The sequence below is a fragment of the Rana temporaria genome, chromosome 6 (assembly GCF_905171775.1).
Source record: "Rana temporaria chromosome 6, aRanTem1.1, whole genome shotgun sequence".
Lineage (NCBI taxonomy): Eukaryota > Metazoa > Chordata > Amphibia > Anura > Ranidae > Rana > Rana temporaria.
The window spans coordinates 151069829-151093461 of record NC_053494.1 but is presented as its reverse complement, the minus strand read 5'-3'; the positions used below and the strand labels follow the sequence as shown (position 1 = coordinate 151093461).

At 45.3% G+C, this 23633-nt stretch overlaps 1 protein-coding gene across 6 annotated transcripts in view; it reads left to right on the top strand.

Moving 5' to 3' along the window:
- Window positions 1-8474: 8474 nt before the first annotated feature.
- Window positions 8475-23633, top strand: part of DIP2A (disco interacting protein 2 homolog A) — a 165623-nt gene continuing 150464 nt past the window's right edge. For 2 of the 6 annotated variants that reach the window (XM_040357585.1, XM_040357584.1), the window contains exon 1: window positions 8499-8872. In XM_040357585.1, coding sequence (XP_040213519.1) covers window positions 8782-8872 — 91 coding nt within the window. In that variant the 5' untranslated portion in view covers window positions 8499-8781. Of the gene's footprint in view, window positions 8873-23633 lie in introns of all 6 variants that reach the window. The other 4 variants (XM_040357587.1, XM_040357583.1, XM_040357582.1 and 1 more) reach the window with 4 other exon arrangements.

Sequence of the window (23633 nt, the reverse complement as noted above, 5' to 3'; positions counted from 1 at the left end):
TCCTCCATGCCTCTTGTCAGTTTGGTTGCCCTTCTCTGCACTCTCCCCAGTTCCCAGATATCTTTTTTGAGAACGGGTGCCCAAAACTGAACTGCATATTCCAGATGAGGTCTTACTAATGATTTGTACAGGGGCAAAATGATATCTCTGTCTCTGGAGTCCATACCTCTCAATACAAGAAAGCACTTTGCTCGCTTTGGAAACCGCAGCTTGGCATTGCATGCCATTATTGAGCTTATGATCTACCAAACCCCCAGATCCTTCTCCACCATTGATTCCCCCAGTTGTATTCCCCCCTAGTGTGTATGATGCATGCATATTCTTAGCCCCCAAGGGTATAACTTTACATTTATCAACATTAAACCTCATTTGCCACTTGGATGCCCAATTAGACAGAGCATTGAGGTTGGCTTGTAAATTTGAGACATCATGTAAGGACGTTATTCCACTGCATAGCTTGGTGTCATCTGCAAAGACAGAAATGTTACTTTTAATCCCAGACCCAATATCACTTATAAAGATATTAAAAGGTAAGAGTCCCAACACTGAACCTTGGGGTACACCACTGATAACCTTAGACCATTAAGAGTAAGAATCGTTAACCACTACTCTCTGAATTCTGTCTTTTTGCCAGTTTTCTATCCATTTACAAACTGATCTTTCCAATCCTGTAGACTTTACCTTACACAATCGCCATGTATGGGGAACTATGTCAAACGCTTATGCAAAATCCAGGTCTACCACGTCCAGGTGTGATCAATTTTCAGTGATTGGCACCATAGGTTGTGGACTCTATAACTTTCACAAAGACCAAATAATATACTCCAATTTGGGTTATTATTACCAAAGATATGTAGCAGTATAAATTATGGCCAAAATGTATGAAGAAAAATTACTAATTTGCAAAATGTTATAACAGAAACAAAGAAAAATGCATTGTTTTACAAAATATTCATTTTTTTTTAAAAAATTATAGCGCAAACAATAAAAAACTCTGCAGTGATTAAATACCACTAAAAAAATCTATTTGTGTGAAAAAAAAGGACAAAAAATGTATATGGGTACAGTGTTGCATGACTGAGTAATTGTCATTCAAAATGTGAGAGCACCGAAAGCTGAAAATTGGTCTGGTTAGGAAGGGGGTTTAAGTACCCAGTGGTTAAAATATTTTTTTCCAGCAAGAACTCGTCTATGTGGTCTTTTATTAAACTCTCCAGTATCTTCCCGACTATACAAGTTAAAATAACAGGTCTATAGTTACTTGGTAAAGACTTTTTTTTTTTTTTTATCCCTTTTTAAATATAGGCACCACATTGGCCCTGTGTCAATCTAGTGGTACTATTCCCGTTAACGAGTCCCTAGATATTAGAAACAATAGTCTTGAAATGACAGAGCTCTATTAGGATCCGTGGGTGGATGCCATCTGGTCCAGGTGCTTTATCCACCTTTATTCTGTCTAAATATTTCTGGACCATATCACAAGGTGTTGTAGGGACATAAATTACACATATAATTTCTAGACAATTGCCCCATTTTGGAAAGTAAACACCCCAACGTATAATCTATGAGGCATAATGAGTCTTTTGAACATGTTTTTTTTTTTTTTTTTTACCACAAGTTTTCGGAAAATGTGGAAAGAAAACGAAAACGCAAAAAATTTTTTCGCTCTTTTGTCACTTTTATCGTAAAAAAATAAAAAACCCGGCGGTGATTAACTATTACCAAAAGAAAGCTCTATTTCTGAGAAAAAAAATAATTAAAAAAATGTTTGGATACAGTGTAGCATGACTGAGTAATTGTCATTCAAAGTGTGAGAGCACTGAAAGCTGAAAATTGGTCTGGGTAGGAAGGTGTACAAGTGCCTGGTATTGAAGTGGTTAATGGACATTGTCAGACATTCATTGCTTGGGTCCATGAATATCCAGCCTGTGTATTGTACAATTAAGATAAGAGAAATATTGACTGGATTGAACTTTATTCTTTGCATTGCTTTAAAAATCAACTGCAATTCTCAAATGTTACACTAGATGGCATAGTTGCCCTTATCTCTTTCCAGTTTTTCCTCTCATTGGCATTCTATGAGAACATTACACACAGATATCCTGCATAGAAGGATTAAATTATAGTGCCGCCTACACACGATCGAAAAATTCCGACAAGAAAACCATGGATTTTTTTCCAATGGAGTTTTGGCTCAAACTTGTCTTGCATACACACGATCACACAAATTTCCGACCGTGAAGAATGCAGTGACGTACAACACTACAACGAGCCGAGAAAAATTAAGTTCAATGATTCCGAGCATGCGTGTGTTTTTTTTTTTTGCATGTCTGAATTGCATACAGACAATTGGAATTTCCGACAAGAGCTTTTCCCGTCTGAAAAATTGAGAACCAGCTCTCAAATTTTTTGCTGTCAGAAATTCCGACAGAAAAAGTCAGATGGAGCCTACACACGGTTGGAATTTACGACCAAAAGCTCACATCGAACTTTTTTTGTCGGAAATTCCGACCGTGTGTACGCGGAATAAGAGTGCTGCAGAGAGAATTCTGGATATGCTCTCTACAGAATTTTTTTTTCCTCCCCTCAACAAAAGTGGAGTCACTTCTTAAAAATACACCCAAGCATTTATACATGTTTACGGACGTATGGCCTTTAGAAGCATATGTACATGAAGCTCATTCTATTGGCTAGAATAATCACATTTTCCACCACTAGAATGCATTTATATTGTACAATCAGGCATGTCCAAAGTCCGGTCCGCGGCCCACATTCCGGTTTAATTCGGACCCACTAGTAATTTGGAGATATATATGTGATCCCAACAAATCCCCGAGCACCATATTTGTTGTTCTGACAGCCTTGGAGGGAACAGGGAAAGGGCGGGACGAGTGTTGTCAGATTATAAACAGGAGAAGGAAGTCCTGTCTCCTGGGCTGGCATTGGACAATTGTTCTGTCTATCATAGGAGGCGGGACTTTGTATTAAAGAGGCCGCCCAGATTCAGCTTTTAGAGCAGCATGTACTGGCATAAAACGTTTTGAAGCTGAGCTTACTGGCACAAGTAAGGCCTCATGCACACTGGTTTATTATAAATGCTGTTTCCCCTGACAGGAAAAAATCTGTGTTAAAAACGCACCTAAGCTGCATTTTTTTAGACATATTCAGGCGTTTTATTTGTGTAGCGCTACCCCCGCAGGAGCCGCTGGTTGTTGTTGGGATTGGTGTATTAAGTTACCTCAGTGTTGTCTAGGGGTGTAGTTGATAAGTAGAGTAGTGAGCGAATGTCCAGTCATTGAATAAGGGCCCTTTCACACTGGTGCGTTTTTCCTGTAAAAATAGCGCTATTAAAACGCCCATAAAACGCTCCCCATGCCCCCTCCATTGAAATGAAGTAAAAATGGAGCGTTAAAATCGCGGTAAAACACTGCGGTTTTACCGCGATTTTACCACGTTTTTAATTCATTTCAATGGAGAGGGGCATGGGGAGCGTTTTATGGGCGTTTTAATAGCGCTATTTTTACAGGAAAAACGCACCAGTGTGAAAGGGCCCTAAGGGTTTTCAAATGCTTTATTTCCAGGCCCAACATGGCCAACAACAACATCAAATGAGGAGAAAAGGTTGATGAAGCAAGAGAGAACTTTGCAGTATCAGGCCTGGATATGAACCGAGCAATCCTGCTCTCAGTAACACAGTAGTAATAAACACAATTCGTCGCCACTCTAGCCAGAGTGGGTGAAGTGCCCCCGGACAGACTTCTGCCACAAGCTTGGCAGCCAAAGTGTCACTTTAGATTTCTGAGAGGAACAGACCTCTACCACAGGCCAATTACTTGAATGAGCTAAATGGAAGGATTGAGATTGAGTGAATCCTCCCAGTAGATTAAACATAGGTCACCGGATGACAGCAATAGTGTACCTGTTAACATTCCGGTCACCAGATCCCCGATGGTTCGTTCAAGCCCTGTTGGACAACCTGCCTCCGGGTTCTCCTCAAGCCGACCCCCCCCATCGAACGGCACACAGCCTGGGATCTCCTCAGTCAAACTGGGGACCCAGCAAGTCACTGGGGCCCCTTTTAGCAAAGTGGAGCTCCGCGTAGAATGCGACCCCAGCCTGGTAGGCCATCACCAGGGTCCGTTGGATGCGCACACCCTGAAGGTGGGTGCCGCACCTGGAACCTGCGAAGAACCAAAGAAAATGGCGTCTGCCACAGATATACTCTCCCCCAGCATGCCCCGCGAGGGAAAAACTCCTCTAATTGGCTGCTGGGGAAAAGCGGCTCTGCCAGAACCCCTCTAGCGCCAACTGCCGCCCAAGGATGGAAGCTACATCCCTGGAGCGCAGACTGACCTACAGGACAGTTCAGGAATGACAGCAGCCCAAATTTTGCAAATTGTGAATGGGAGTAAAATAACTCTCCCATTCCCCACTAACTTTAGCGTAGTGCCCATACTGAAAGTAAGGGGGCGCTACATTTTATTGACCAGAATTTTATCCTGGCCATTGAAATGAATAAACACTCAAGTGCTAAATGCAGCATGGAGAACCACATGTAGTGAATCGGGTGGCAGGGGCCTGATGGGTACAAAGTACATGACAGCATATTTGTATAAAAAAAACATAATACAAAACTTTATTGAGGCAACATCAGTAAAAAAACAAAAACATATTCAGCCCATTGAATGTACATAGATAAAAATGTATTAAGGATCATTGTAAATTGATGTTATGCATGATGACAACATTGGTCAGACACTCCCCTTCTGCAGAACGTAGCATCTAATTACAACTAATTTCGCCTGTCTGCGTTTCGTGACTTTGTTCTTCCTCAGGGGATACACCGTGGCAAAACACCAAATGTTTCTTGTGCATGAATGTAGCCTGGCAGAGGTAAAGGTGGTACTCCACAACACAGGGGGTATCGCTCCAAGCCTTGCTGCCCTCTATGACAGAGGATGTCCTTGAGTCTCTATGAAGAAATGAACAAAAGAGGGTGCACCAGCCTAGTGCATTATTCCCAAAGCATTTATTAAAATATTAACCACTTGCCGGCCGACATCCCACCGTTGTTATACGTTGGCTGTTTGAAGAGGAATGCCGTTGTTATGGCAGCAGCTAGCTGTATCCTCTTCCTCAACGGGCGGTCCGATAAAAGTGGTCTCTGCGACAGATTCGCTCCGGTGCCCTCCTCTGCATACCGGAGACGTCGTCGGTAGAGGCGATCGGATCTTTCTCGTTCTGTGGTATGGAGCTGACTGAGAGGAAGATGGCCCCTGCTCGGCTCTCGTCTTTTTGACCCCAGATCTCATATTTAAGAGATCCTGTCATGCTTTTTTTCTATTACAAGGGATGTTTACATTCCCTGTAACAGGAATAAAAGTGACAACACTTTTTTTTTTTTAACCACTTCTGGACCGCCGCATGTAGATATACGTCGGCAGAATGGCACGGACAGGCACATCAACGTACCTGTATGTGCCTGCCTAGACGTGGGTCGGGGGTCCGATCGGGGCCCCCCCCCCGCTACATGCGGCGGTCGGAAATCCTCGGGAAACGATCCGGGACGACGGCGAACGAATAGCCGCCCCCATCGCGATCGCTCCCCGGAGCTGAAGAACGGGGAGAGCCGTATGTAAACACGGCTTCCCCGTGCTTCACTGTGGCGGCTGCATCAATCGAGTGATCCCCTTTATAGGGAGACTCGATCGATGATGTCAGACCTACAGCCACACCCCCCTACAGTTGTAAACACACACTAGGTGAACCCTAACTCCTTCAGCGCCCCCTGTGGTTAACTCCCAAACTGCAACTGTCATTTTCACAATAAACAATGCAATTTAAATGCATTTTTTGCTGTGAAAATTACAATGGTCCCAAAAATGTGTCAAAATTGTCCGAAGTGTCCGCCATAATGTCGCAGTCACAAAAAAAATCGCTGATCGCCGCCATTAGTAGTAAAAAAATAATAATAATAAAACTATCCCCTATTTTGTAAACGCTAAAAATTTTGCGCAAACCAATCGATAAACGCTTATTGCGATTTTTTTTTACCAAAAATAGGTAGAAGAATACGTATCGGCCTAAACTGAGGAAAAAACATTTTTTTATATATCTTTTTGGGGGATATTTATTATAGCAAAAAGTAAAAAATATTGCATTTTTTTCAAAATTGTCGCTCTATTTTTGTTTATAGCGCAAGAAATAAAAACCGCAGAGGTGATCAAATACCACCAAAAGAAAGCTCTATTTGTGGGAAAAAAAGGACGCCAATTTTGTTTGGGAGCCACGTCGCACGACTGCGCAATTGTCAGTTAAGGTGACGCAGTGCCGAATTGTAAAAACCCCTTGGGTCATTTAGCAGCATATTGGTCCGGTCCTTAAGTGGTTAAAGAACAGTGTAAAAAAAAAAATTAAAATAAATACAATTTTATTTTATTTTTTTAATGCGCCCCGTCTCGCCAAGCTCGCGTGCAGAAGCGAACGCATACGTGAGCAGCGTCTGCATATGAAAGCGGTGTTAAAACCACACATGTGAGGTATCACCACGATCGTTAGAGCGAGAGCAATAATTTTAGCGCTAGACCTCCTCTGTACAACATGCAACCTGTAGAATTTTTTAAACATTGTCAATGGGGATTTTTAAGGGTAAAAGTTTGTCGCCATTCCACGAGCGGGCACAATTATGAAACGTGACATGTTGGGTATCAATTTACTTGGCGTAACACTATCTTTCACAATATAAAACAAAATTGGGCTAACTTTACTGTTGTCTTATTTTTTTATTCAAAATAAAAATTTAAAAAAAAAAGTGCGCTTGTAAGACCGCTGCACAAATACGGTGTGACAGAAAGTATTGCAACGACCGCCATTTTATTCTCTATGGTGTTAGAAAAAATATATAGAATGTTTGGGGGTTCTAAGCTTACTTCCGGGTATCGTGGCTTCAGAGCTGTGATTGGCCGAAGCCGCGATGACGTCACGCCCGCACATGCGCATGGGAGTCGCCGGTAACGGCTCGTCTAACTGAATCGACGTGCCATTGCTTCAGTGCGCATGTGCCGATGACTACGGCACATGCAGACACAGGGGATATCTCCTAAGCCGTGCAGGTTTACTAGCGCCCATCAATGCAGCCTACCAACGCCCATCAATGCAGCCTACCAATACCCATCAATTAATATTTACTTGCTTCCATTCAGGACACAAACAGTCCTCTGCGGCTGCCTGCTGATGCTGAGACTTAGTTGCTTGCTGCAGAAATAAGAGAGTAGGAACACCAGTGGCCGTGTGCCATAGGCAGCAGTGCACCCTAGGCGGCTGCCTAGTTTGCCTAGTGGTAGCACCGGCCCTGCTAGCACCCCGGGGAGGAGTGCATTCCCCATCTTATCTGGTTCCATCACTCCCCTGGAGCGGCATTTTCTTTTCCCACTGACCACATATGATAACCTCTGGTTGGCTGGCACCACATATGATAACCTTTGGTTGGCTGGTACTATATATGATGACCTCTGGTTGGCTGATATCACATATGATAACCTTTCGTTGGCTGGTACTATATATGATGACCGCTGGTTGGCTGGTATCACATATGATGATCTTTGATTGGCTGGTACCACATATGATGACCTTTAGTTGGCTGGTACCACATAGGATGACCTTTGGTTGGCTGGTACCACATAGGATGACCTTTGGTTGGCTGGTACCACATAGGATGACCTTTGGTTGGCTGGTACCACATAGGATGACCTATGGTTGGCTGGTACCACATAGGATGACCTTTGGTTGGCTGGTACCACATAGGATGACCTTTGGTTGGCTGGTACCACATAGGATGACCTATGGTTGGCTGGTACCACATAGGATGACCTATGGTTGGCTGGTACCACATAGGATGACCTTTGGTTGGCTGGTACCACATAGGATGACTTATGGTTGGCTGGTAGCACATAGGATGACCTTTGGTTGGCTGGTACCACATAGGATGAATGACCTATGGTTGGCTGGTAGCACATAGGATGACCTTTGGTTGGCTGGTACCACATAGGATGAATGACCTATGGTTGGCTGGTACCACATAGGATGACCTTTGGTTGGCTGGTACCACATAGGATGACTTATGGTTAGCTGGTATCACTGGTAAACAGATCCATAAAGCCACATTGGTGGGAATTTCAGTGCTGAGCTGCCCATAGACAGTGCAAGGATTCCCATTGATTCAGCCCCCGGGATCTGTACAGTGCACGGTGCCATGGGCTGCCCATTCATAAAGAGCATCGTGTAATGCCCAGCACGTGTGAAGGTGCGGCTTCTGCCGTCCAATGACAATTAGGCGACTTATGTTGTAACCAATCAGTTGGCAAAGGCGTGGCGAACTGAATATGCAGAGTTGTAAACGAGCACACGCGTAGGTTGCGTGCCCAGGCCTCTCTGCTTCTCAATGAGTGACGGGGACGAGCGCAGGCTCTGCTGTATACTGTTACTAGGCAGAATCGCAGCTGGCATAACATTCACACACACACACCCACCCCACTTCACCGCGCGCTCCCGGACCGCTCCCAAGCGCGTTCCCGCGCCAGGCCGGTCCTGTGGACTTGGGAGCGGAGGCAGAGAGGCCTGAGGAGAGCAAGGAGGGCGCAGTGCTGAGTGTGGCACACCGGCTATAGACTGCTCCGTGTGCCGGAGAGGAGAGGCCCTGGCTGGCCGGCGGAGGAGGGCCCTGTGCGGGGGGTATGCGGGCTGCCAGCTGCTGCTGAGTCGTATGACACAAGAAGCACCGGGATGGCGGAGAGAGGGGGATGTGCCATTCTGGAGACACTGCCGGTGGAGATCCGGGAGAGCCTGGCCGAGCTGGAGCTCGAGTTATCTGAAGGTAAGAGCGCCCAGCCAATCAGATCACTGCAATACCCAGTCTGCCATGGCACACTCTGACAGATAGGCATTCTGGGACTTGTAGCTCTATACCATCAAGGCTGATCATAAAACCCATCCTCCCCCTGTGTGACTGGCGGCCGGGCAGTGTGGGGGGCTCAGAGGAAGATGTCTCTAGGGTTGTCTTTATAATCATGGAACATGGGGCCAATCCTGATCTCGTGACACCGGGCACCCAATTCTGATCTCGTGTCCCCAGTGACACCGGGCACCCAATCCTGATCTCATGTCCCCAGTGACACTGGGCACCCAATCCTGATCTCATGTCCCCAGTGACACTGGGCACCCAATCCTGATCTCGTGTCCCCAGTGACACCCGGCACCCAATCCTGATCTCGTGTCCCCAGTGACACCCGGCACCCAATCCTGATCTCGTGTCCCCAGTGACACCCGGCACCCAATCCTGATCTCGTGTCCCCAGTGACACCCGGCACCCAATCCTGATCTTGTGTCTCCAGTGACACCGGGCACCCAATTCAGATCTCATGTCCCCAGTGACACCGGGCACCCAATTCTGATCTCCCGCCCTTAGTGACACCGGGCACCCAATTCTGATCTCCCGCCATCAGTGACACCGGGCACCCAATTCTGATCTCCCGTCCCCAGTGACACTGGGCACCCAGTTCTGATCTTCCATCACCAGTGACACCGGGCACCCAGTTCTGATCTCCCGTCCCCAGTGACACCGGGTACCCAATTCTGATCTCCCGTCCCCAGTGACACCGGGCACCCAATTCTGATCTCCCGTCCCCAGTGACACCGGGCACCCAATTCTGATCTCCCGTCCCCAGTGACACCGGGCACCCAGTTCTGATCTTCCATCACCAGTGACACCAGGCACCCAGTTCTGATCTCCCATCCCCAGTGACACCGGGCACCCAGTTCTGATCTCCCGTCCCCAGTGACACCGGGCACCCAATTCTGATCTCCCGCCCTCAGTGACACCGGGCACCCAATTCTGATCTCCCGTCCCCAGTGACGCCGGGCACCCAATTCTGATCTCCCGTCCCCAGTGACGCCGGGCACCCAATTCTGATCTCCCGTCCCCAGTGACACCGGGCACCCAATTCTGATCTCCCGTCCCCAGTGACACCGGGCACCCAATTCTGATCTCCCATCCCCAGTGACGCCTAGCTCATATCCTTGATGTCAGGGTGACGCCAGGCACATGCTTCAGATCTCGGTTCCCCTGTGTCGGGGGTGACACCAGGCAGCCAATCACTTCCAGTGTGAACATCGATTGGGCAGGTTAGAAGATCTTCTCTGTCTGCTGTAAAACACTCAGCTGTGTTTATATGAAGCTGAGGTCTCTGAGTGTGGTTGGTTTGTGGCTGAGTGCCTGACTGCTCCCTGAGCTCTGTGGGCAGCCTGATTATTGGCAGCTATGCCAGGTGCAGATGTCGTCACAAGACACAGATGTACTGAGAAATGTTGGATGGGGGCAAACAATTTTAGTAGATCAGAACAGATCTGCACTCCTTATTTATCCAATCACAAGAGGAAGGGATTGTCTTGGAATCTCCACATCCCATTGGATTCAAACTTCTTTCACCAAATAGATGACTTTCCAGAGAAGGATTGGTCTGATCGGTTGTTCTGAGACTACAGACTGTATGGTGTAGGTCTTCCTATGACTCCCTGCTATTAGTAGCCATCAGTCTTTGTGGACAGATAGCACAACATTTATTCCCCCCCCCCCCCCCCCTGAATCCGGAGATACACCTACAAACATAGAGGAACAATATGAAATCTAAACGGCTGACAGCCCAGCATCTGCTTCACATGTCATTTCTCAAAGTCCCCGGAGCCTTCATAGATCTCTGTGACAGCTGTCATCCCGAATCAATGCACCTTGGTCTCTGTGTACAAGCAGTCACCATGGATGATCACACCAGTGTAGAGAGGTTGCTGGAAATGTGAACATCAAAGATGCTCCACAGACTCCGGGATGGACCAATTAACATGGGATTCAGGAACCTCTCTGGCCAATCCAGGAGTTTGCTGGATTGTTTTTTTTTTTTTTTTAGAAAACCTGTTCCATTGACAACAACTAGGACACTTCATAAGATAGACACCTGCTGTGATTTTTAGGGAGTGTTGGATACCTGGCTCCTGGGATTAGTCCAGCCCTGTCAGGTATTTGGAGGAATCCAGCTTGCTGGTGGAGAAGATGTTGTATGCCAATCACATCAATGCAGTTTTGCATTCATTTAATACAGATCCTGTTAGCATTCTCATTCATATTTTCATTCAATGCCACACAGCGTAGCAATTTTTTTTTTGTTAACTGGAATAAAATTGCAACTTTTAAAAGTTGGCAAAATGTGTTAGGCCTAGTGTACATTTGTCATTAAGAGAGGCAAAAATAGGTGGTTTTATTACCCCCCCTTAAACCAGGGTTTGACAAATTTTCTTGGAATCTAGAAGCCAGCTAAAAAAGTTAGGAGCCAGAAAACGCACCCCGTCCCGACGAGCTTGCGCGCAGAAGCGAACACATACGTGAGCAGCGCCCGCATATGTAAACGGTGTTCAAACCACACATGTGAGGTATCGCCGCGATTGGTAGAGCGAGAGCAATAATTCTAGCCCTAGACCTCCTCTGTAACTCAAAACATGCAACCTGTAGAGTTTTTTAAACGTCGCCTATGAAGATTTTAAAGGGTAAAAGTTTGTCGGCATTCCACGAGCGGACGCAATTTTGAAGCGTGACATGTTGGGTATGAATTTACTCGGCGTAACATTATCTTTCATAATATTAAAAAAAATGGGGATAACTTTACTGTTTTATTTTTTAATTAAAAAAAGTGTAATTTTTTTCCCAAAAAAGTGCGCTTGCAAGAACGCTGCGCAAATACGGCGTGACAGAAAGTATTGCAACGATCGCCATTTTATTCTCTAGGGTGTTAGGATAAAAAATATATATAATCTTTGGGGGTCCTAATTAGAGGGAAGAAGGTGGCAGTGAAAAATAGTGAAAAATTACATTAGAATTGCTGCTTAACTTGTAATACCAACAGCCACCACCAGATGGCGCCAGCTCACACATCTGGTGGTAATAAATTGTAAAACCAACGGCTTTTTTTTTTTTTTGCCCACCTTCCAAGCCAAGTCGCCAGGACACCATTTCTAGTCGCAATGGCGACCTGGCGCCCGGGATTTGTCGAGCCCTGCCTTAAACTACAGTGGCAGCCAGAGGGGTTAGTAAACATACCGTGGCTTTGATGGTTTGCTTCTTAGCCCCAACAAACATATACCTCCTGTTGTTTGCTGAGCAGTACAAGAGTACTGCCGCCAAACATGGCCCATTCAGTTGAAAGGGGCCATTCTGCATTCATGTGCAATGTATGCAGTTGTGGCACGGTGGTGAAAACTTAGAGGATTAAAGCAGTTGATATATCACCTCCTAGTCAAATGTTGAATGCCCTATGAAAAGTGATCCACTGCAGATTGCTTTTCAGGGGGGAAGTAAAGCCTACTGCAATGTTAACAAGACCCTTACAGTCTGCTGTATTTCTAGCTAAAACCTTTTTTTTTTTTTTTTAGAAAAGGTCAAGACCCCTGCAAAGTTATTTGTTTTGGTCTGTGTACCATTAGGGAAATTTCCCCTCACTGGAAGTGAGAGGAAATTTCCTAAAGTTGGGAGAATTTGTTCCCAAAGTAGTTATTCCTAGTAGAAGATTTCCCTTTATATCTTGTTCTGGAAACAACTCCTTACCAGTACAAATAGAGGGTGCATCACCCCATTGGGGAACCTTACAGAGGGCCTACCCCTTAGTCCCTCTGTAATAAAAACTTACAGAAGGCCTAACCCTTCCCCATTCTATCCTAAACTGAATATAAGGTTATGCCTAGATATATGTTAAAGCCCAACTCCAGGCCCCTCCCCTTCTGCATGGGACAAAACATCCTGCAAGTTGTTTTATTATTTTTTACAGGTTATATTTTCCTAAGTCCACCACTCCCACCCAGATCTCTTGCTAATGCTGTTTTTGGCTGCAGGGACCGCTAATTACATGCTGTAGATGCTACCAAAACCACCGGTCTCTTTATTCCCGTCAGGCTGATGTCTCTCCTCTACTGACTCCTACCAAAGCAAACAGAAGAGAACTCCGCTCTGGGGTGTCTTGTGACCACAATGTAAGAGAAAGGGGTATTTAGAGGGTGTTTTTTTTCATGATAGAGATTGGTTAGAGTGGGGTGGGGTTAAAGGGTCACTAAAGGATTTTTTTTTTTTAGCTAAATAGCTTCCTTTACCTTACTGCAGTCCTGGTTTCTTGTCCTCATTGTTCGTTTTTGCTCTGATGTTGCTGTAATTCTTCTCTGTTCTGGACACTTCCTGGTTGTCTGTTTCCTGATCACCACAGTACTGGGAGATTCTAGTTTCATTTTCCAAACCATCTCTGCTCTGTATAGCACAGAGGCAGGATAACATGCAAAAACGAAACTAGAGGCACATTATATGATTTATTTTTATCTATTTTTAATCAATTTTAAAAGGAATCGGTTAACTATTATGTCTCTATACCCTGTAAACAGTAATTTCAGCAAAAAAATGTTTTTCCTTTAAAACTCCTTTAAGGGATAAGTTACATTTTGTTAGTTGGTTTTGTACAGAGTGTCCCTGATCCTCCTCTTCTGGGGTTCCTCAGTGTCGCTCCTGGCTCCTCCTCTTCTTGAGTGCCCTGTCAGAGAAGCGCTCTCCCTCGGGACACCTGTGTGGGCACGCTCCCCTGTCCTGCTGCTGCGTTCGTTGACACAGTCAGCAGGACTCGGCTCCGCCCCCGACTTCTACATCATTGGATTTGATTGACCGCTACGGGAGCCAATGGCTGCACTGCTATCAGTCTATCCAGTAAGGACCCAAGACACCGGCTGGAGCGGGTGTGCTTGTCCCTGGCGCAGGAACAATCGTGCTCAGGTAAATAAAAGGGGGGCTCTGGTGGGCTGGTAGTTACAAGAGGTTTTTCACCTCAATGCATTGAGGTAAAAAACCGCAAGGGTTTACAACCCCTTAAAGCGGGGGTCCGCCTAAAAAAATATATTGAAAGCCAGCAGCTACAAATACTGCAGTTGCTGACTTTTAATAAATAGACACTTACCTGTCCAGGGTGCCGGCAATATCGGCAGCTGCTGTATTCTGTCCTGAGTGGCGCTGTGAAAGCTAACAGCAGCGGCTGCAACAGGGAAAAGCTGCGCCACCAGCCCGCCTCCTTCTGCCCGCTCCGCCATTCCCAGTACTTGTACTCTTATACAGGGCATTACATTGTGTAAATTGGGAGTGGTGATCCTGTCATTCAACTGCTTCTCCTCCATTCACAGAATGCAATGCATTGTGGGAGAATAGTAACACAAGTTTTATGAATGGCGGAGAGGGCAGAAGGGTGTGGGGGAGAGCAGAGCGACTTTTCTCTGTAGCAGCGGCTGCTACAGCGCCACTCGGGGTGTCTAATTGAATGGCGTTTCCTGTATAGCTGATGTTCTTCAGACAGTAGACTTTATTCACCATTGGCTGAGCTAATAAATTAGAAATGAGTGTATCCCTACCGGACAGGAGATCATAAACACTGGAATACATCGCTGCTCCACCGTTCTTTTTCTTGTAGAAGATGATGTAATAGGCCCGGATTCAGATAGGAGTTACGACGGCGTATCTCCGGATACGCCGTCGTAACTCTGAGTTGCGGGGTCGTATCTATGCGACTGATTCATAGAATCAGTTACGCATAGATTTCCCTAAGATCCGACCGGCGTAAGTCACTTACACCGTCGTATCTTAGGCTGCATATTTACGCTGGCCGCTAGGTGGCGCTTCCGTAGATTTACGCGAGGAATATGCAAATTAGGTAGATACGCAGATTCAGAAACGTACGTCCGCCCAGCGCATTTTTTTACGTTAGACTTTTTCCGGCGTAAAGTTACCCCTGCTATATGAGGGGTATCCTATGTTAAGTATGGACGTCGGGCCAGCGTTGTATTTTCTGTCGATTACGTCGTTTGCGGAAGTCGTTCGCGAATAGGGCTGGGCGTAATTTACGTTCACGACGAAAGCATTGTCTTTTTGCGGGTTAATTTGTAGCATGCGCACTGGGATACGTTCACGGACGGCGCATGCGCTGTTTATCCAAAAATGTCATTTACGTGGGGTCAGCCATCATTAGCATACAACACGCCCACTGCATGGAGAATTTGAATTCCGCGGGCTTACGCCGGACCAGATACGTTACGCCGCCTTAACTTAGGGCGCAAGTTCTTTCTGAATACGGAACTTGCCCTAATTTACGGCGGCGTAATGTATCTGAGATACGTTACGCCCGCCGATTAGATACACTATTGTATCTGAATCCGGGCCTTGGAATACAGTACATATCAAATGGTTGCAATGAGAAGTTGGGTCTTCAAAGGCCATCTATGATCAGTGCACTGTAGTTGGTGTCAAAACTGACATCTTGTAATTTTAAATGATTTCCATGCATCAGATTTGTGAGTGGGACTTGGAGACTCCCATGGTCTGTATTACATTAGATGTTGTTCCGCTACACGGCCCCGCGATGTTGAAGATTGTTGCAGAGAACTATGCTGGTACCAAATAAACACAGAGATGAAATGCTGCAGTTAGGGCTGTTCACACGGCATAAATGATGTACTTGTTATCATTCCCATTCCAAACAAGCCAGCAGAGGTAGTTCAAATTCTGCATGCACACATATTTCGGGCTTGTTAAATAAGCAGAGCAGCCCACAGACAGTAATGGGAAATCATTTTCACAGATAGGAGCATAAGAAGAGTGACGGCAGAAGAACTACTAATAGTCCCTTCGAGTCGGCTCTCTTTTTACCTTTTTCTTTTTAACCACTTCCTTACTGGGCACTTAAACCCCCTTCCTGCCCAGAGGACTTTTTGCGATTCGGCACTGTGTCGCTTTAACTGACAATTACGCGGTCGTGCGACGTGGCTCCCAAACAAAATTGGCGTCCTTTTTTTCCCGCAAATAGAGCTTTCTTTTGGTGGTATTTGATCACCTCTGCGGTTTTTATTTTTTGCGCTATTAAACAAAAATAAAGCGACAATTTTGAAAAAGGAAAAAAAAAATTTTACTTGTTGCTATAATAAATAGCTCAATTTTTTTTTTTCCAATTTTTTTTTTTATCCTCAGTCTAGGCCGATACGTATTCTACATATTTTTAGTAAAAAAAAAAAATCGCAATAAGCGACTGGTTTGCGCAAAAGTTATAGCGCCTACAAAATAAGGGACAGAATTATTATTATTATTATTATTATTTTTTTTTTTACTAGTAATGGCGGCGATCTGCGATTTTTATTGCGACTGCGACATTATGGCGGACACGTCGGACACTTTTGACACATTTTTGGCACCATTCACATTTATACTGCAATCAGTGCTATAAAAATGCACTAATTACTGTATAAATGTGACTGGCAGGGAAGGGGTTAACACTAGGGGGTGAGGAAGGGGTTAAATGTGTGTCCTATATAGTGTTCTAACTGTGTGGGGGGAGGGGGGGTGACTGGGGGGGGTGACCGATCTGTGTCTCTATGTACAAGAGACACAGATCGGTCTCCTCTCTCCCTGACAGCACCGCTGTCTGTGAGAGCCGGCAATGAGAAATGATCTCCTATGTAAACATATGAGATCATCTCTCATTGGCCGCACAGATCGCCTAGCAAACGGCCACTCCGATTGGCTGTTCACAGCGATCTGTGATTGGCTGTGTCCAAGGGACACGGCCAGCACAGCAGTTACCCGCTGCGCGCTCGGGAGCGCGCACAGGGAACGCGGAAAGGGGCGGACGTCAATTGACGGCGCCTCAGAGAAGTAGAACCACCCTGCGGCCGTCAATAGTCGTACGGCCGTCGGGAAGTGGTTAAAAAGGAGTGTAGATCTGTGTTTGCCCCAAGCATGTTTAAATTCACTTACTGTTGACTCACTACCTCAGCTGGAAGTCTTCTCCAAGTAACAACTACTCTTTCAGTAAAATTAAACCTTCTCAATTTTCGAACTTTCCTGCAGCTAGTTTGAGGTCATGTCCCTGTGTTGAGTTTGGGTTCATATTGAAAATACTGCCCTCCTGAACCCTATTCACACGCATGAGTGTAAACCAAGTCTGCGCTAAGTGGAATAGAATAGAATTCTTTATATATATATATATATATATATATATATAAAGGCTCGGTGCTGTCGTATGTTTTTTCTCCTTAATGCATAGGATGCATTAAGGTGAAAAAACATTTACCTTTACAACCCCTTTAAATCTTTTGGACGCCTTTTAAAGAGGAGTTTATAGAATGCTTTTCCCGACTCTGGTAGGTTACAGTGTTGTGGAAAACGTAGCTTCTGTTGGTCAAGAGGAGTGGTGGATGCCTTTCCATCTGGTGGATTCTGCCTTCTTTCGTGAATTTGCAGAATGTGCTGTACCCCAATGGCAGGTTTCCAGTCGCGATTTCTCTTCCAGCTCTCTACCATGACGTGGTAAAGAAAAAGTTGCTGAGTTGCTGCACTTAAAATGGTTTTATTTTTCCAAATATTCTCGTAAAGGTTACATACCAAAGAAGTCCTAATCTGCCACTTCCTCGTTCGCGGGGTCTTCTTTCTTCTCCTCCTCGCGCTGCCTCCTGGGAAATGGGGAGCGGTGTCTTCTTGTGTGTGTCCCAGGAGACATCCGCCCGTTCACATAGCACCGCGTAACTCGTGCATGCGTGGTAGGGAACCGGGAAGTGAAGCCGCAACGCTTCACTTCCTGATTCACTCACCGAGGATGTCGGCGGGGCAGCCGAGACCCGAGCGATTGCTCGGCTTCGGCTGCTGATATCGCGGGCACCCTGGACAGGTAAGTGTCCTTATTAAAAGTCAGCAGCTACAGTGTTTGTAGCTGCTGACTTTTATTTTTATTTTTACGCCGGACCTCCGCTTTAAGTTGTGCCAGCCAGAACTGTATTCAGGGTATGGCAGCCCACTTTTATTGAAAAGGAAAAGCAAAACCCAACACAAAGTTATCCACGCAGCTTCACAAATCAAAGCAGTAATTGAAAATGCTAAGCCACCTGGCTCTCGCTTCAGACTCGGCTCTCTTGGCTCACTCAGCCTTTTAGTGCAGCACCTCACTGTACAGGCCCACTCCTGGCCTCTAGATAGGGTTCTACTGGCACCCCTGGGCACTCTCCTTCTTCCATAGACTTATGGACTCCCTAACATGGAGGCAGAGTAAAAAAAAATCTCAAATGCCTGTAAAAGCAACGTTGAGCTCATGTGTGTGTGCATGAGGCCTTAGTGTGAATCCTCTATCTATTTCCTAAATGCACACCATGGCAGTGCCCAGCTCTGTCACATAATGTATACTAAATATCTGAGATCTATGTTGGCTGCAGACTTTGTTGTTGGCATCCAATCAGAAGTATCAAGAACAGATGAGACTTGATTGGTCAGTATGGGCAAGAATATGTTTTTGTCAATATTTCTTTTCTTTTCTTTGTTTTGTTTTTTCCTTTCTTTTTTTTGATGTTGCTCCTTTGTACACAAGACATCATGGCCCAACGTTTACATATGAGATATGAGTCTGCAGGAAGTAAGACGAGCACATTTTTCTTCACGATAAATGATACAAATCCTGAGTATGACAACCGAGTGGCTTTAAGGCAATCTGTTTATGAACAACAGCGACAAATCTTACAGCGGCAGATTATAAAACATTGAAACGATATAGATTATCATGTTGCATTCAAATTTTAGCAAGCCTGTTGCACATTTGCTTTAACCGTGTTTTAGATTTTGAGAAACCAAAGATTTAAAGGGGATGTAAAGGTAATTTTTATTTTTTTTCCTAAATAGCTTTCTTTACCTTAGTGCAGTCCTCCTTCACTTACCTCATCCTTCCATTTTGCTTTTAAGTGTCCTTATTTCTTCTGAGAAATCCTCACTTCCTGTTCTTCTGTCTGTAACTCCACACCGTAATGCGAGGCTTTCTCCCTGGTGTGGAGTGTCATGCTCGCCCCTCCCTTGAACTACAGGAGAGTCAGGACGCTCTCTACGTTGCAGAGAAAGGAACTGTGTGTCAGTGGGCATCCTGACTCTCCTGTAGTCCAAGGGAGGGGGCGAGCACAACACTCCACACCAGGGAGAAAGCCTTGCATTACTGTGTGGAGTTACAGACAGAAGAACAGGAAGTGAGGATTTCTCAGAAGAAATAAGGACATTTACAACCTCTTTAAAGCGGATGTCCGCTGAAAAAAAAAATATTAAAAGTCAGCAGCTACAAATATTGCAGCTGCTGACTTTTAATATCGGCACACTTACCTCTCCTGGAGTCCAGCGCCGTCCGCAGCAGAGGATGAGCGATCGCTCGTCACTCTGCTGCCCCCCGCCATCCTCAGGGAGGGAACCAGGAAGTGAAGCGCTCCGGCTTCATTGCCCGGTTCCCTACGGCGCATGCGCGAGTCGCGCTGCGCCTGCTGACTGGCTCCCGCTGTGCTCTGGGAGCCGAGTGTTCCCAGAACACAACGGAGGACGGGGGACGGGAGGTGATGTCCTGCCCACAGACTGTGGCCGGAAGTGGGTGCAAATACCTGACAGGTATCTGCACCCCCCTCCCCCTGAAAGGTGTCAAATGTGACACCGGAGGGGGGAGGGTTCCGATCAGCGGGAGTTCCACTTTAGGGTGGAGCTCCGCTTTAAGAGAGTGATCAGATATGCTGGCCCAATCCAACAGCCCTCCGGCAGGTAGTGTTGGCCAAAATTATTTTTGAACATGAATTCTTCCATCTCAGCACTGTGTTATACTAAAAACCCAATGCAATTATTTCTACACAACTCCGATTAAAGGTGAACTCAGCGTTTGTGACTTTAGCGGCATTTCCTGGATGACCTTTCCTGTTTAGTGATTGATATTCCTAATTACTTCGAGTTGCCTTTTTTTATTTCTATATTTTATTTTCACAAGATAGATCTGTAGACGTAGCGATGAATTCACTGTGTTAATAGAGCGGTTTGTGGGACATGAGTGAAGAGCGTTATCTCAGACGCTTGCTCAGCAGAATGCATCCGCATAGGATGAGATCTAAACTGCGCTTTGCTTAATTACTTCATTGATTATGCAATTCAATACAGCAATAAAAAAATGTAAATGTCTAAAATCCTTCTGGCATTTTTCAATATATACCAAATCATTGATTTGACACGCTTGTTTAAAGACTGTTTTTTTTGTGCATTTTGTTTTTGTATGCTTTCGATTTAAAAGATAATCTGTCACCTACAAAAGAATGTTTGTACTTGAGGCAGATGTCAAAGTAAGGAATCTTTGCCCAGACTCTCAGCGTCCAGTTGATTGTAACAATGTAATAATTATTTCTAGGCAGGATCCAGGCACAGAACAGTATTGGGTGATGCAACTCTATGTGAATTCTATGCAGCTGATTGGCTGCTTTCCAGAAAAGCATTGTAGATTTAAATAATAGGTTTCATAGCTTCTGGTTGTTGGGCATTGCTTGGCTAGCAAATATAAAACTGTCTCTTTCGTGTTAAAAAAAAGTCCATATGAAAAAAGTCATATGATGTCAACGAGAGCCACACCGCCCAGCCATCATTTGACGGTGGGCTGGCGGCAGATGGTTAAAGAAGTAGGGCCAATGCACTTTTGTCTCTACTTCTCCATTTTCAGCCGACAGCAGGCTAAAGTCTGGTCCAGACTCTGGAGGAATCTCAACCTTAAAGGGTATGTAAAGATATTTTTTTTTTTTTAACCACTTCCATACCAGGCACTTACGCACCTTCCTGCCCAAGCCAATTTTCAGCTTTCAGCGCTGTCGCAATTTGAATGACAATTGCGTGATCATGCTACACTGTACCCAAACAATTTTTTTTATCATTTTGTTCCCACAAATAGAGCTTTCTTTTGGTGGTATTTGATCACCTCTGCGATTTTTATTTTGTGCGCAACAAATTTTTTTTTTTTTTTTATAAGTAAATTTTCTTCTTCAATTACAGGCACTGATATGGCTGCACTGATGGGCACCGATAAGGTGGCACCAATGATGGGCACTGATAGGTGGCACTGATTGGCACTCATAGGTGGCACTGATGGGCACTCATAGGTGGCACTGATGGACACTGAGGGGTGGCACTGATGGTGGCATTGCTGGGCATCACTTTTTTTAAATGCTTCCTATGTTGTGCCCATGTTGCCAGTCAGTTCCCATTTGTGGGCAGTGATTGGCATCTATTGCAAATGTATTTTTTTAACATGTGGATGGTCATGTGGTACATACCTGGCCATCCACTTTGCCCCCTTCCCCGGTGATCCTGGTGGCTTCCCTGGTGGTCCAGTGTCGGCATCCGCAGGGGGGGCTACGCTGATAAACAATCAGCGTATACCCCCCCCCCTGTCAGACGCAAGTGAGGAAGAGCAGATCAACGACTTGTCCTGTTTACATCTTGATCGGCCTTTATTGGACACGGCTGATCACGCGGTAAAGAGCCTCCACCGGAGGCTCTTTACCGAGATCGGAGATGCAGGGTGTCAGACTGACACCCGCACCACCGATAGCCGCGCTGCGTGCCCCCAATAGACATCCAGTCAGGATTACAGAACCACTTCCCGGACGTCAATTGTCTATTGACCGGGCGGGAAGAGGTTTAATAACAAACATGTTATACTTGCCTCCACTGTGCGGCTCGTTTTGCACAAAGTGGCCCGAACCTGGTCTTCTGGGGTCCCTCTGCGGCTGTCTTGGCTCCCCCTTGCAAGAACTCATCACCTTCATGCGAGCGAGCTCGCATGGTGAGGAGTTCTTGCGGGCGTGCTCCAGTGATACAGCGGGTGGCCATAGCCGCTCACTGTATCACTCGGCCCCGCCCCCTGGTGCGCCGCGTCATTGGATGTGATTGACAGCAGCCCCAGTCAATGGCTGCGCTGCTTTCAATCAACCAATGAATGAGCCGAGAAGCAAGCGGGTCCATGGCAGGGCCGCTAATCAGCAGATGTTTTTTATAACTTTTACCCCTTTACAACCCCTTTAATATCAGGATCCACCCAGCTGCCTGGACCAGCAACTATCGAGCTGGTGAGAGACTGAGCCAGTTCCCCCCCCCCCCCCCCCCCCCCATCTGCAGCCATCTAGGCGGGTATGACTGTTAAGGCGATTGATTGTAATTTCTCTTTTTTTAATAAAAAAAAACAAAAAAAACATGCTATACTTACATGCTCTGTGCAGTGGATTTGCACAGGGTAGCCTGGATCCTCCTCTTCTTGGGTCCCTCTTCGCTGCTTCTGGCCCCTCTCTCCTGTCACGTGCCCCTACCGCAAGCAATTTGCTATGGGGGCACCGAAGTCAAGCTCCAGCTCTTTGTGTTCATTCAGACACAGAGCTGCGGTTCGGCCCCACCTCCTCTCTCTCCTGATTGGCTAACTGACTTATTAATTATTTATTTCAGGTACTTCTATAGCGCCGTCAATTTACACAGTGCTTTACATATACATTGTACATTCACATCAGTCCCAGTCCTCAAGGAGCTTACAGCCTAAGGTCCCTAAGCCAATGGCGCCGCTGCTGTGAACAAGCCCTTATTATTGTTTTATCTTTCTATGGCTATTTCAGAAGATTTTAATTTTAAAGGTATGCAAAATGTAACATATCCTTAAAATGCATACAGGGAATGCAGTCTATCTGCTGGGAGCTTCACTTTTTAACCCTGGTATATTTGCATTCCACACTATTGCACTTTGAAAGTTATCTAGGAACTCCTTTGCCTACTTATTTGCTGTGCAGGGTTATTCCCAAACACACCCAATTTCTCATTTACAGACCAAAGCCTGATGTCATTTGCAGATCTGTACAGAGGAAGTGTGAAGGCTGACACTTTTGACCTCCTGGGGTTTACAACTCTGGTTCCCTTTTCAGCTCTCGTTAAAGGAAAACTGAACTTGAGAACAAAAATATGTAATTTTTTTCAGCTTAATGTTGTTGGATGTGCAGGCTACATTTATTTTTTTATTTTAGCTAAGATTTTCAGCAAATGCAGAGAATATTTGTTGGTCTTGCCAGAAATTACGTGTCCTTGTCACTTCCCCTCAGTTTTAAAATCTTCCTTCCTAGCTATTTTTTGCAAATTTTCAACTCCCATGAAGATGAAGAGATGTGAACGTTTGTAATTCATATCAGGAGAGCAACATAGAGTAACAACCACGTCTCCCTCCATAGATACAGTGAAGGAATGATGTAGCCACCCAGGGACTGTAAGAATATTATTTGAAGGATTACCAGGTGAAAAAGCAAATGACGCTTCAAAAAAGAAAACAATTGCAGCCACCACACCAAAGACTAGTATGCTGCAGTATATTAAGTTTTTTGGTTCTGGGTTTAGAGGGTCCATGCACACTGAGCTTAACCACTTGCTTACTGGGCACATATACCCCCCTCCTGCCCAGGTGAAATTTCAGCTTTCGGCACTGCGTCGCTTTAACTAACAATTGCGCGGTCGTGCAAAGTGGCTCCCTAACAAAATTGACGTCCTTTTTTCCCCACAAGTAGAGCTTTCTTTTGGTGGTATTTGATCGCCTGTTCGGTTTTTATTTTTTGCGCTATAAACAAAAAAGTGCGTCAATTTTGAAAAAAATACAATATTTTTTACTTCTTGCTATAATAAATATGGCAATTTAAAAAAAAATATATATTTTTCTCAGTTTAGGCCGATA